Source organism: Planococcus citri, chromosome 3, assembly GCF_950023065.1.
Source record: "Planococcus citri chromosome 3, ihPlaCitr1.1, whole genome shotgun sequence".
Taxonomy (NCBI): domain Eukaryota; kingdom Metazoa; phylum Arthropoda; class Insecta; order Hemiptera; family Pseudococcidae; genus Planococcus; species Planococcus citri.
In genome coordinates this window covers 42,414,229-42,429,788 of record NC_088679.1, presented here as the reverse complement: position 1 = coordinate 42,429,788, position 15,560 = coordinate 42,414,229, and the positions used below count along the sequence as shown (strand labels likewise).

Sequence of the window (15,560 nt, the reverse complement as noted above, 5' to 3'; positions counted from 1 at the left end):
ACGGACTCATTTCGGCTGGAAAATTTCGTTGTGCTATTTTCTGAGAAAAATTTTCTGAAACTGCGCTAGGTAAATGGTTAATCGCTTGATGGTCTTGTTTAAAAATGGAAGAAGTTTTTAGCGACCCTTCATTATTATAATTAAGGAAAAACTGGCCCAGGAAGTTGACACATTTAGTAACAATTTTTTGCAGTAAGTTACCTACCTAAATGGTATTCTTTGAAAGCGAAGCAAATTTAGAAAATTCATATTTTTTGTCTGCGTACGTTGAATTTTAGACTTTTATCTCAAAATTTACTCTTCTTGTGAACAGGTACCTTGGGCTTTAAGAAGTATTACTTAATACATAATGTAGGTAGGTACATCTCTATAGTTAGTGATGGAATATCTTTCGTCAACCGAGTCAAACAATAACAATGCCTCAAATTCCTCTTAATTCTTTTAATAAAGAGTAATGTACACCTTGGAAATGCAATTGAAGCATATGTTTCCAAACGGCACTACGTAAGTCCAAAAAAATATTGATAAGAAATTCATGATACCTTTTTTTGCTGCAAAATTTAATCACCTCTAATTGCTAAATTAATTTAAGATCCTGCACATTTCAGCTCAAAAAATTATTAAACCCTCGCCTCAGGCTGCTTCTCTTTCATTTTTTTTTTTTGAAAAATGAAACACAGGGGAACATTGTGAAAATATTTCTTTATCTCATAGTCAGTATAATAGGTACCTACTACGCTGGATTCATGTTCAGTAAGTCAAAATACCTCGATTTTCATGCTTTTTTTTACATCCACTCAGGTGAGTGGAAAAATATTAATTTTGAAAATTTGATCGAAACGATCGCGAAAAGTGTGGTATTTGGGGTAAGTAATACGAGTAATTTAGAAAAATTTTGGAGCACCTTTGAAAATCGAATTGCCCGTTGTGCTTTCATCAATTTTAAAGATGGGCTATATGTTTCAAGAACATTTCTTTTGTTTGTTTTGAAAAGTTGTACTACCTGATTTTTGAAAATTCATATATATTCTTGCCTCATCAGTATGCAAGTTGCCATTTCAAGTTTTGTTTTGATCGGAGATCATCACTTGTGACCTTTGCCTCGTAGATAAGGCTCATTGGAAGGGTAGTTAGTATTGGGGATTTTTTTCTCTTTTTTTTTGACTACGTGCTCCAAAAGTAGAACTATACATACTCTCTAAATTTGAAACAGTCAATTTCACTGCTTAGCAGTCACGACATTTTGCCTTTTTAAAGCAGTAGTTTTTTTTACTGCAAAACAGTGAAAAATTACTGAATTGGTCAGTAAAAAATCATTTTGACTGACCAATTCAGTAATTTTTCGCTGTTTTGCAGTAAAAAAAACTACTGCTTTAAAAAGGCAAAATGTCGTGACTGCTAAGCAGTGAAATTTGACTGCTTTAAATTTAGAGAGTATTTACCCCTGTACTGAGTTATTCATTTTTTCCTCACGTTCATCGACCTTCGAAGAATAGAAATTGTAAAAAACTTGTAAAAACTGTACTAAATTTTGGCAGAGTTATTGGAACGATATTTTAAGAAGAGAAGAAAAAGGATGGGTTGAAAATGTTGCATAATCATTTTTTCTTCAATTTTACGAACAGACAAAATGACAAATCAATGTTTCTGTTAGATTATCAAGAATATCGAAATTAATGAAATACTCGTATAGATAAATCCATGATAACTCACGAACATATCGATATCATCCATTTCGATCGACACATCCCAGTGGCTGTGGTAGTTATAGGAAGCCTGAGGTCCGGAGATGGATGGAAATGAAAAATTCCTAACGTGCAAATGTGCAATTTAAATAGGTTATATGTACTCGTAGTCAAACATTTACTCATTTGATTCTGTATTAGGTATAGGTTCACCTACTCTGTAGACCCAGCAATCAAATGAGATTTTGAGATAACTTATTTTGCTCAAAATGAATATAGGCGGTTGATTGCGTATTACACTTATACTCGTATACGAACCATTTTAATCTGACCAAGTACGCTATAGCAATAGGAACGTTTGCATGACCAAAAATTATCGGTCATTAAAAAATATTCCATGCCGAAGAACGAACATCTCCTTTCGAGTAATAAAACTGATTCATCTAACGGAGGATCGAATGAGGCGTGCACAATTTCATAGACATCTCTTACCTATGTTGGTACGATTGTTTTGTTCGTTTTTTTTTCATCGTGGTCCGTCATGATGTCGGTGGTCTTTCTTCTCTCAATGATTAACCGCACTCAGTAAGAATGTTGTCGAAATCGTGTGCGGAGCGCCGAGTCTTACGTTTTTCGTTCATCATTTTTCACGCTTTTTATTTTGTTACTTCCTGGTTTCGGTTTTGTTTTGTTCTTGTGGACGCGGCTACAATTTCAAAATATGTCGATGCAAAACGGGTTTGTGCGTGTTTACTTTTTTTTTCTCAATATTTTTATTAAGCATAAGTTTTTAGAGATACCTTACCTATACTCGTTCATAGTAATTAGATATGTACGTTAGATATATTTCGAATGATATTTCGAGTCCGTTTACCCATTTAAAATGTAGACCGACTAGGTTAAATTTGGAAAAATTAGATTAGTTGTTACAGAATGAACTGTTTGAGGATATTTAACGCCTTAGATCAAATTATCATAAATCATATTTCGATCGTTTTTAAGAACAATGCAATAAAGTAGCATACCCCTGCAGCAGAATCACTATACCTACCGAAATACGAGTTGTCGGCAAACTGGAACAAGATTTCATCAAGCTAGTGTACATATGTGCATTGTGTAGACTTTGAGGCCAAATAAAAAAATACATGGGTAGGTAATCATAGGTACCTACCTACTTATTCAAATTGGAATTTGAAATAGATCGCTGAATGAATTATTATTTTTTTAAAAATCTACCAACTCTAGGTATATTTTTGATTTGTATATAGTATATGGGATATAATTTTACATTTTTCAAGAAATTAGGATTCATTTCTGAATTTTGATACCTATCTGTAGAATTTTGTTTCTTTGCTATTGATTGTAAGTAGATTTTACATGCATTCCTTTGTCGATTGAAGACTGTATAGCTTCCTCATAAAAGAAAACAGAAGCTTATTTCCCACTCTCTGCCACACCTTTCAAAAAAAAAACTGACCTACGAATAAATAGATAGGCTATCTAAAATGCCTACCAAAGCCAGACCTACATGTTAACTGTTTGATCTGTTTGTTTGTTGGCAATCTGCTGAGAAGGTGCGTACCATGCGTATGGTGTGTAAGTTTAAAAAGGTGGATAATGTGCAGTTGTACGTGTTTATGGTATAGGCAAGTGTAGGTGTTACTGCGAGACGCTCGGTCCATTATCTCGGATGCTTATTCGTTATCATTTTTCAGATTTTCTCGACAAAGAATTAGATTGTCGATGCCATTATGTTGGCACTAAGCTGAAAAGTTCTTCAAATGGATGAAGAGCTTAACGAAAATCTCCAATCGAAAGGGCCATTAGTTTGCAAATTTTCTCCCAACAATGGCTGTACAGATGAGTATCATTACCCATCTATCAAAATTTCTTCAATGCGAGCCTTATCTTGATAAATGATGTATACTTCGTTCTACACCAGTTATGTATTTTTAACGATGTATTTATCCAAATCGGATGTTAACCTGTATGAACTCTTTTCGACTGTTGCCATGTTTTCGCCATTCGAAGCTAACATCTACATACGTGTCTTTGTTGTTATGATAAAGCTACAGGCAAAATTACTCGTTTAAACTAACATTATTCCAGGGTAGATAGAGATACCAACCTTCTAAATATCTGAAAACTCTTCGTAACAGATTTAGATGTATCTTCAACAACAACAACATTAGCATCAACGAAAGCAACAAAAAATGAAAAACTTTCTGGAATCATGTCGAATAGATTTATAATGCAGGAAAATTACTTTCAGTTTACCTACGTATATAAATACTGTACTGTAATATGAGAACAGCACGAGCGTGTAGGTAATGTAACTATCCCTATCTATACTGGATGTCGAGGTACTCTCGTTTACGTAGCTTTGTTACATAGCTTCGAACAAATCACGTATACTCTACCAGTCTACCTATCTAGTACGTCTTAAAATTTTTAACGTAGCGTGAATCATTCATGTTTACAGCTTTTGATACAAAATCAACATAATTGAATTCAATTAGATTTCATAGGTACTTTGTTTTTAAAAAATGCCTACTTTCGTTGAATCGTTTTTCTCATTAGGTAGCTACTCAACTATCGAGTAATTTGCTTTGAAATTTTATTTCGTTTTTTAATTCTTTCTAACTCAACATACCCACGAGTGGACCTAACATCATATTTCAGTTATCAATGCTTCTTTCAAAAGGATTTTAAAAATATTGAAATTTTCAACATTTTCGTGTAATGCAAATTCAAAGCGAATTGAACTTATACTTGTAAGTTGTAGGTGGGTACGGCACTTACTTTACTTATTATCCTACCTATATGTGAATCTACGTACTCGTCTTCACTGTTCAGTAATGTTCCTCAATTCCCAACTACCTGTAGCTCCTAATACTCTTCTCTGATACGAGTATGACCATTTCTACTACTTTTACATATGAACAGCGTTATAAGTTAGGTTAAACTCTGTACCATACGTGCATAGACGTTTTAATTAACTTGAGAATATTTTTGAATATTAAGAAGAATATTATGGAACCCCTTTTTGCAATTAAATGTCAAGTATAAGGTACACACACGAAAGTGTTGACTTGTTTAAATAGTTGGAAAACGAAGCAACCGTAGATATAGGATACATTTAAGAAAAGTTAATTTTCCAAATGACTTCAAAACTTGCCGAGTGAGACTTTCAAAAGATATGTTATTTAACTCTATAAATGTCGCAAGGCTACAGTAGAAATTTTCCTAAGCTATACCTATACATTAAAGGTGGTGCGAACATTTAATGTATGCATGCGTGTAATTTACCCTATCCTTATGGTTTTTTATTCCTTACATACATACCTATGGTACGTGGAATTGTCAAATAGATTTTCTTATCGTTTCTGACTATGAATAGATTTAGTTGGACACATATTATCTGCAGGGTGCTCTGGAACTGTACTTGTGGGAACAAACAACGAATATGGTTTGCTTTTCTAAAAAATTCCTTAATCCCGATTCTTTGCAAGTTTCCTCCCGGCTCTTCGAAAAAGACTGAAAATAGGACAGTCAAATTACGCGTGGCAACTCTGTAAAGTCTTTCCTTGTAGGTCTAGGTACATTTGTTACCTGTTACTTCGTTTAATAGACTCTGACGTGCAAGGTTACAAAACTTTATACCAAAAGACAATATTTCACATGGGAAGGATTTTTATCACAATTTAGCTTTAATTATTTCAAAAATAATCCAGAAAACTGTGAGAACTTGAAAAAGGTGCACTTTTCAACTTCCATGCATTTTTGAAAATAAAAGTGACAAAGGTGAATGACCTTTGAATAATCTTATTACAGCACTTTATAGACAAAAAATGCATCATTTTTCAATCTTCAAGATAAAAATTTTATTACCTAGTTATAATTTTGTCTTATTTTAATTTTTTTGCAAGGCTCTTATAGTGAAACATCACAGCTGGCACAAAAATTTTTGAATAGGGTTAAAGGTACTTAATTGAAAAAGGGTCTCAAAATACATTACGAGCAAAAATTTTAGATGCAAAAATTCCATTTTTAGATTTTTGGCGATTATTTGAACGTCGTTCAAATTTGGCCCATTTCTTTGTGAGATGTTCAACCTGTATGAGTAGTGTGATTTGTCTGCTCTGATAATTTCAATTTTCCCTCCAGCATAGGCAAACGTGATTTTAAAATTGTAAATAATCGAGTTTTTTTATTCAAAAAGTTCAGAAGCGGCAAAAATTTTGTATGGAAAGATTGATAATAATTGCTCAAATAGTATACTTACTTATAATAATTAGTAGGTATTGAAATTTTTTATAGGTAATTTTTCTTGTTTCTCTAGCGTTTTTATTTCGGTTAATTTTTGTCTTAAAAGTCCCATTTTTGCTTTTTTACCCCTGCAACGTTTTTCTTCGGTTCGTAATTCTCATCGCGATCGTAGATTATGTGGCTTGCCCAGCTTATGTATACTAGCTTTAATCTACATACATATTACGAGTATATATATCTTATTCGACCTCTGCTTCGCGAAAATTACTTTGAAGTTCCGATTAGAAATTTTCATATCAAATATAGGTAGCCATTTTTTTTTTTTTTTTTTTTTTTTGCAACACGATTCGACCATTCCACTGCCCACATGTGGCAAGAGGTAATTTACATTTAGATGAAACTGAAAATTTTCTTAAAAATCGAAAAACCGAGAATACCCGCTGCATATGAAAATGAGCTGAGGGAATGCGAGACAGGAAGGCTCACATTCGATCATTAAAATAGCTGACTGGCGATTCTCGAAGTTCATTTGTTGAATGTTAGGATTCAAGCGTATAGATATTTCATTATTACCTACATCAAGAAATAAAAAATACAAATAAGTACCTATCTCAGCCCATTTTATACACATTCCAATATTTATATCAACGTTGAAGAAAAGTTCTTAGGTACACAATACCTACTACGTACGCCAGTTTAATAATAATTTTTTTTAAGCTTACGGTTCGGAAAATGGAGAATAAATTTCTGCTGGAACCTTAGTTATACGAGTATTTCTTTGGAAAGCGGAATTATTATTAAAAATTTCAGAAATTTTTCATCTGCCGTCAGCAATTTTTCTCTTACCTACTTATTTTAAATATTATTTGCTTTTTTTCTCTCTCGTTTCGCGTGAGCTCTGTGAGCGATTTACATATCTATTCCGGTATAGCCTATACCTATACCATTCATAGTTGGTTGAACTTTGCAGTCGGTATGAGTTGTATATTTATGACGTTCGAAGATTCGAAAACTTTATTTCATTATTGTGTTAGATAGAATCAACTCCGTATGCTTCCCAAAGCTATGGCCTTTAAGTAAAAATATATTTGTACCTAATGATGCAAATTTGGATGGAATAGGTAGGTACTCGGTTAGTAGTGAGTACCTGTAAGATACCTACGTGTATGTACCGTCATAGCGAAACATCTTAAATTTACGTTCGCTTTATTTCTCGTCATGTGACTTGACGTAGCCTATATATACATACCTACCTACCTACCTCCATAATTATATGGTTCTATTCTAGTATCATGAAATCGTGCTTATTGAGAAACACGAACAAGGTTTACCTATTTGACTTTTTTTTATATGAATGTTCTCTTGTGATTTAAAATAATTCGTACTCGAACGTATTCGTACGATTTTTGTGAATCACGATAGAGTAAAGAGCACTATAAGTAGTGTACATACATAAATATTTTGAGCTATTCTCCTCCTGTTTTGAAGTAATATCTCTTATTTGCAAATTAATTATTTAAAGCTTCAACTTGCGGTAATTATTACGTACATGAAGTATCTATACCTATATTAGGTACATAATGTTTCGTTACGATCAACTTATGTCCGAGTATAAAATATTTAGCGAATTGATTTTGCACGAGTTTGCTGAAGAAATTCACTCAAGTTGTATCAAAGAATTCGACGAACGTATTTTATTATCTACAGCTTTATTCTCAGTTTTACTCGTAAAAGTTTGAACGAGTACTTACCAAGAATACCCTTTTTAAAAATTTGGTATTTATTAGGAACCCATGATGCGGTGGATTACGACGATGGATTGGGTAAAATTTATAGGATACGTGCGGTATGTACCTACCTACCTAAGTATGTGTCTGCTAGGTACCTACCTATATTTTCACAGAAGCTGCGAAATATCCATCTATATAGCATTGGCACTAACGACGAATATAAGAATGAAAAAAAGATTAATAAAACCAACGATATATTTCACAATTGAGTAAGTTTGAAAGAAACAAAAAAAAATTGTCGAGTTTTGAACGACGATCGTTGGAAAAAAATGAAGTATCTGTTGCATATAGCGTTTCGTCATTTTGTAGTGTAAAAGTTAAAAATACATTTGAAAATCAGTAAATGGCGCTTTCAATTCTAGTGTAAAAGCTTTTAACGCATTATCCCCAACATGTCGAGGAGTTGAAACGGCAAAACTTCTCGTTGAACCTTTCAACTTGGAATACGGATTATACAGCACAAGTTCGCAAATGCATGACGCAATTACATTCACATCTCGAAGGATGCTGCTTGCTTTTCGTTTTCTTGTTTCGTTTGGCCGTTTTTCATTTCTTGTCTCTTGTCTCCTGTATGGTCGTGTGGACAAGGTCTAAGCATTTTATTACTCAGATTCTACAATTCTTTTGACAATTGGTTGCTCGATGGTTGCGGTGTTTGCCTTTGTCTCGGTGTTGCCGAGCTTTTATTTATTCGGTGGCGGTGGCGGTGGCACTGTATAGTAGAAGGCAAGTTATGCGTGTGAAACATCAGACGATTGTTAATTAATGGTGGATGTTCTACCCACGCTCGATAGAGAGATTGTAAAAATTTTAAGTGGTTTATAGCCGAGTCCATAAAAGGATTTACCTTTCACATGCACCATGATACCGATACCAGCGAAACCATACGTACCTACACATACATCATACCTACCTTTAAAGGATCAAAAAACTGTCGTTAGACTATGCTCCTTTATTGCTCCCATTCTCGTCGTTTTCATTTTATTCATAAATTTTATTTAGCACACGCTCGCTGGGTATTATAATCGGTTTTTACTCGTTGCTATATCTATAGCTATACGTTTACCAATATCGATGTGTGTAGTCTACGAAAATATGTTACCAAGTAACCGTCTGTTTGAAAATATTTGTTCAAAAATTTCATTTTTAAATTTTTAATCCTAGTGAACTATAAGTACATATTTATAATGAAAGAAAATTTATCTAAAAAAAGATCAATTTCGATCCCCTTGCAATCCCTAATTAGCCAATTCTTGACAGGGATCTTTTTCAACCCGTCAACTCCGATTGGGTGAGCTGAAATTTGGCTCATTAAAATATCATGTCACTGAAACTGCAGAAACTAAGTTTGAGCTTCAGAAGTTCATTTTTGATTTTTAGCGAATTTTTTAAAATTACGAAAATATCATGATATAGGCTTATTGATATGTACTTACATAGGTATAGGTAGGTACATTAATTTTCCTTAAAGAGTAAAATAATATACTTACAAATGAAAATTTGAACAACGGTTCATTTTGTCATCATTTTCGAGCAAATCTGGAACCTTTTTGTCATTTTCAAAAATTTGCCAAAAATCGAAAAATGAATTTCAGCTGGTAAAAATTTGATTTTGAGGTCTGGATGACATGCTTTTTCACTTCAGTGAACCAAATTTTAGATCAATTGAAATTGACAGGTTATACAAATTTTCTTGAATAGGTCATGGTTTTATTTAAAGATCTCCGATGAAAATCCCCTTTTTGTAGTTGGAAGGGAGCAAGGACGGATTAGGTAACTCTAAAAAAAAAAATAGCCCATCCAAAATACACGAAAAATCTGAATTTTAATACATATCGCCGGTACATAGTTAATTGGTTTAGAACGCTCATTTATGAAAAAATTGTAGGTACCTACGTATCATTTTTTGAATTTACTAAATTAATTGAAAATATCCTCACATTTGCTGAAAAATTTTCAGAAACTCGATCTTTTGCTGGAAATTTTGAAATAAGCACTCGTTTTATTTTCAAAAAAATATTTACCAAGGAATTACAATTTTATTTTTTCTCTAAAATAAGATTTTCCTACGCGGGAAATGAGAATTTACATTTAGGTATTCCCAATATGGAAATTTAAAGAAGGATAAAAAAGTACACAAATCAGACTAGAAGCTGAAATCTAACGCGCAAAAAAAAACATTAAATCCACCCGTTAGTTCTTTTCTAAATTCTATAAAGGGTTGAAAATCGAAATAAGTATCGATAAGTGTTTCAGGCTTATGCTTACTCGTACGATCAGCCTAGTAAAAGACACGAATACATTGCATGGCCGTTTACTATACCTATACTTACTCGAATTGAAAATCTAAAATAATTAAAATAATTTAGCGCCGCCGTCGGAGTTTATTCAGCGCGTCAAAGTTTATACTCGGATTTTAGCTGCATATAAACAATACGATAACGAGGAAAGTTTACTCAATGAAAAAATTACTCGTGTGTTCTTTATAAATACTTATATACTGCTGATGTTCATCGCATAAAAGAAGAAGAAAATTTTATCGCGAAAAAGTCAGCTTAGAAATGGCAAAGAAACGACTGAAACGAGCATATACATCAAATGAAAATAGGTAGCAAAGAAATATAAATCATGGCGGTAAATTTGAAATTGTTATCAAAATAATAAACGAGATATTAATATAACGCACAAGTTTTTATACCAAAGGTGTGATATATTTTAATATAGTTAAAATTCATGGCACAAACTGGTACCTACTAAAGACATTGTATCTTTTTGAAATCGATTTTAACAAATGATTGTAAGACATGCGATTTTTAGTATTCGGTATCAATGAGTTTTCACAGGTACCTACCTCATAAGAAAGTAGTTGAAAGAGAAACATGATAATTTGATAAATATGCCAATTACACCGTCTACACCGTCAATTTTTCATGTTTTTTTTTTACCTACCTACCTGTACCTACCTAAATACTGTTACATGCAAATATTTTGATTACCTACCACCTTTCTAAAAAAAGAAAAAACGAGCCAAAAATTGTTTTTTTTTTTTTTTTTTTTTTGTTAACAGTAAAATTAGGTAAGTATTGTACGTATACCTCATACACAAGAAGTTTTTATGACAAAGATGATAAATTTTTGAATTATGAATGACTATTATAATTATCTAGGTAAGTAAAATAATATTTCTATGATGCTTAATTTTAAAAAATCAACTTATTGAAATCCATTTTTTGGGATCCCAACTTCCATTATATCAAAACAAAGGACGAAAACTAGGATTAAATAATCTATACTCGTTGATATATAGGTAAGCATGAGTGAGTATAGCCTATGAACTGAATGAGTACAAAGTCTTAAATTCGGGAACAAAACAGGCATCGAATAAATACAAGCTAAAAAAGCTGTGGGTATAGGTACTGAGATCATTAAACTTTTCCATTTTTAGATACCGATAGTAAATACAATATTGAGAAAGAAAAGAAAAATACTTATTTCTTTAAAAGTTTAATATCCTTTTAAAAGCAATATCGCCTATTTTCAAACTTTTTTCCTCTTTTATTTTATAATAAGTATTGTCGTCATATTTTTCATAATATTTAAAGAATATCAGGCTGATATCAGGAGTACGTATTTTGTATACCTACCTATACCCACCTATACCTATATAATATCAATTATATTTATCTACCTATACCAAAACGACCGAGTGCGGTTAAGAAATAAATTTTTGTCGAAGATGAGGAAATATTTTTTTAATAAAATTTCACGTGGAAATATTTTATATTCGACCGTTTACATCATACCTACCTATATATAATTTTGAATTATGCGAGATAAACCGCTGGAGGAGAAAAAAAAGAATTTGAAATTTGTCTTATTTATAGCCATAAATTTCAATAACGCCGATTACAAGAGTGAGGAAAGAAGAGAGTCAATGTAGGCCGACAGAAAAAGCTTTCCGATTGTTCAAATCGAACAGTATATTTGATACCGTACTCTAAAACCACATCATAATTATTTAAGCAAACAAATTTTGATAGGGAGACAGTGAAAGGATACAGGATGTCCAAGAATAAGGGGCATGATAAGAAAAAAAGGATGGAAAATTCCTTTTTATTGTACCTAAACAAAAAATTAAATTTGAGTTTTTTTAAAAAAAAAGATTTCAATTCAAACCTACCTACAAGAAATGATTTCAAACATTTAATTTTTGAAAATGACACCTGATATTTAAGCTTAATGAAGTTGGTAGATTAATTTTGTACAGTTTTATAACTAGATAATCATTTTTCTGAATGCAAATTTCACTATAGGACACACTGTTCGTGTTCATGTTGAAAATTTTTGAAAGAGCATAGCCCAGTAACGTGGGTTGAATTCCCTTACCTATCCTTAGATTTTGAAACTAACCAGTGGAAAGTTGTTCTTCATGATCTGAAACCACAAGGATAAAATTTTTAGATCGCTACCTCGATTCGGTGGTTTCCAGCAGAATTTTTTCAAATTTGCAGGGATGTTATAGACATTCCCAAGAGAATTATTTACGGAAATTTTTGGACATTTTTTCAAACATGATTTCTTGGCAAGACGTTTGTTTCTAGTTTTTTGGCGGTATTTTCGGTAAGTTTTTTCGGAAGTGCAATTATGAAAAAAATACCCATGTACGTATTATGTATTTCATTCTGATGTTCCTAAAAAAGTACAGTAGGTAGCTGAGAAGAGTAGGTACCTATCTTAAAACCACCACAAATAAAAATTTTAATTATAAAATTCATTTTTGTATTTTTGGAAATTTTTTAAAAATTCACACGGTTCAAAAAGTAGTTAGTTAGTATGACAAATTTTCAGTGATTTTCTAGGAAAACATACAAATCTTGCTGGATGCTTCAGATTGGCTGGAAAGAGTGAAGGTTAGATCAATAGGTAAATTATATTATGATATATGGCACATCTGCATTCTTGTCCTTTTTCTAAAAAACATTATTTCAACTGAAAAATAAGGATTTTTATATTTTTTTAAATTGGTTGATAATTGGAAAAATCTTGGTTTTAAAACATCGTCCTTTAATACAAAAACCAATAATTTTTATTTAAATCGAGGCGGAACACCCCGAGTGGTTTATTTGTAAGTTCCATTAAAGGAAAAATTACGAACCTGCGGCAACGTGTTGGATGTTTAAATGTAAATTTTTTCAATTTTAAATAGGTACCTATAGGTGCTACTAGCTAGGTAGAGGCACCCACTTTCTACCCTTCAGGTATACACGTATAATATGTATAATAATTATTTGTGATGTGAATAATTTGGGAGGGGGGGTAAAGTTAAAAATGCCAAAATGGACATTTTTTACAATTTCCTTAAGAGACCATAGGCCTATGCACTTGTGAAAGTACAAATCGTACGTTTGTTGTTATGAAAAAAAAAAGTTCTATTCGAACACAGCAACAACTTTTTAAAAGTTTTAAAAGTTTCAAAGACATTTTTCTTACTACCAACCTAAAAAGATTATGTCGCTGTCGATGTTTTGTATAAAACTCCTTTTGATTTGGAGAGGGTATTTTTGTTCTTTATTTTTTTCAAAATCATTATATTAAAAAAAATTTTCATTAAAAATAGAAATACCTTCTAGTAATATGGCCGTAATTGAAAACGTTTTTAACGACGTTGGATGCCTTAACGTGTCAAAAGTAAATATTGCCAACGCTGAGATGTTCACTAATAGAAAAAATACTTGGTAGGCAGGTAAATGAAAAAAATGACGTTCTTTTATTTGGAAAACCTTTTTATAATTTTCCCTTTACATTCGTCGAAAATGAATGATTTAATTTATAACTTCGGTAAATTAAATTCATTTTATGAACCGTCGGCGTTTTTGAAAGCGAATGCTGTGGCGTGTGAAAATGACGAGTTATTGAACCGAATGTTCCGAAGGTTATTTCGTGGCTTGATTCTTCAATCTCCATTGTTTGTTGGTTAAAGTGCTTCGTAATACGTAATTTGTATTTCTGTACAGTGTACGTAGGTACCTACATTCGATGTCTACTTGCATAGTAGGTAGTATACGTCTACGTATACTTATTGGCTCAAGTTATAGGTGCATATATCATACTTACAATATCATTTTATGTCTGTAGTTTTGGCTATCGGTCTTATTTCACTACTTTTACCTTTACAAGCAATAATGTTCCTATTTATAAATTTGTCCCATTTTATTTGAAAAATGTATAACTAGGTACGTGTCTTGAAAAATGTGATAAAATACATTACATCTAATCTTGCTTACGTTACTAAATCGTTCCTATTTTACATGCTGCAAAGAACAGGGATACCAAAGCATTGAAGTTTATACTTTGTAATATCCCAATTTTCATCAAAAACGTGTAAGTTACGTAGTCCTCGACGGAGAGAAAAAAATCCAGCCACCGAAAATACGACAAAAAAACATTTGAAGAAAAAATAATGGCAACAAACAGAAAGGGTAATCCAAAAAGAAATTATTTCCTTCCTCAATCCGTTCAAATAGACTACGCTTGTCTGGATTACACGTAGAAAATTGATGCTGTGTGTATAGTGCTTTTTCTTGGTTTTTATCCTTTTCCATTCCGAACTCTTTTGTGCGATTGAAATCTACTTTTATGCTTTAACGTTGCTAACACCGTCACAAAAGCATCTTAGGAATTTTTTCGCTCTTTGTCATCCTAAAAGTAAACATCTACACTAAATGGAAATTGTTTGTTCAAGTTCATTGTTACATGTGCGATTTTTCGCTTATTTTACGAGATTATTTTAAATGGTTAATCAACGAATTATATCTCTTAATTGTGTTTTTATATCCCGGATAATTTCGCAGTGTCACTAACAACGTTTCTTTCGGCGCGAACTACGAGTAAGTATAAGGAAAAATTTGATAATTTTTGTCGGATTTGTCAACTTTTTCCCAATTTTTTTGATTTCCTGATTTTCAACTAACGTTGTAGAAAAAATTGAATTTTTTCCCCCAAAAGATCAAAGAACGGAAAGTCTTGGTTTTTGAAATACAACGTGTAACTTTGAACTTAATGTGATCTTCTCGTAATCGACACTGAACTCTTTACTTTTTTCTCTTTGTTCAACTCTGCTCATCTGAGTGTAAAAATTACGAACTTGGCACTCTGCTCATGTTTTTAAAGTTGAAATTAAAAAATGAGCAACGTTTTGCGAATGGGCTTTATCTTCGAGATAGGTACCTGCCTATACCTACGTAGTTATCCATCTTCTAGTATACCTACCTATCTTTGTGATGGTTTTAGTGTTTCAACATTAAAATTTCTTATACCTACATACTTACATTTCCTTATTAAACACAAAATAGGAAATACAGAAAGGATTCTCCTGTCTTGTTCTGTTTGATGTATAGTTATTATTAAATGTACCTAGTGACATTGTGTAGAGTATGTGGGTATTTATACTATCATTTATAGAAAAAATATTGAACTTTGAAATGAGTCAATAAAATATAAAATCAATGAACTAAAGATTGATTCCATCTCAACTACATAGCAGAGAAAATTTGTGTTTGATGAGAAAAACTCGAAATAGTATGAATTTCAAAAATATACCTCCAAACCAAATTTCAAGTGCTGAATTTCATTTTTTATTTCTTTTGGTGAGATTTTTTCACCCAAGTCAAAGATTTTCAATTTATCGAGTAGGTTTTTCTTATGTTTTTTGCATGTTTGAGACAGTAACTATTTCGAACTGACGATGACAGTATTAAAAATTACGAGAAGAAAAATTATGGAATGTAAAATTTCCATCCTTTTGTAGGAGTATTTT

The 15,560-nt window shown here is 32.1% G+C and overlaps 1 protein-coding gene across 2 annotated transcripts in view; it reads left to right on the top strand.

Moving 5' to 3' along the window:
* LOC135842025 (cyclic GMP-AMP phosphodiesterase SMPDL3A) overlaps nucleotides 1–15,560 on the top strand; it is a 53,488-nt gene that overhangs the window by 12,464 nt on the left and 25,464 nt on the right. Inside the window, exon 1 of one of the 2 annotated variants that reach the window (XM_065359301.1) lies at nucleotides 2,239–2,427. The exons of the other annotated variant lie outside the window; for it this stretch is intronic. Coding sequence (XP_065215373.1) covers nucleotides 2,277–2,427 — 151 coding nt within the window. The 5' untranslated portion in view covers nucleotides 2,239–2,276. Of the gene's footprint in view, nucleotides 1–2,238; nucleotides 2,428–15,560 lie in introns of those variants that run through there. 2 annotated transcript variants of the gene reach the window in all.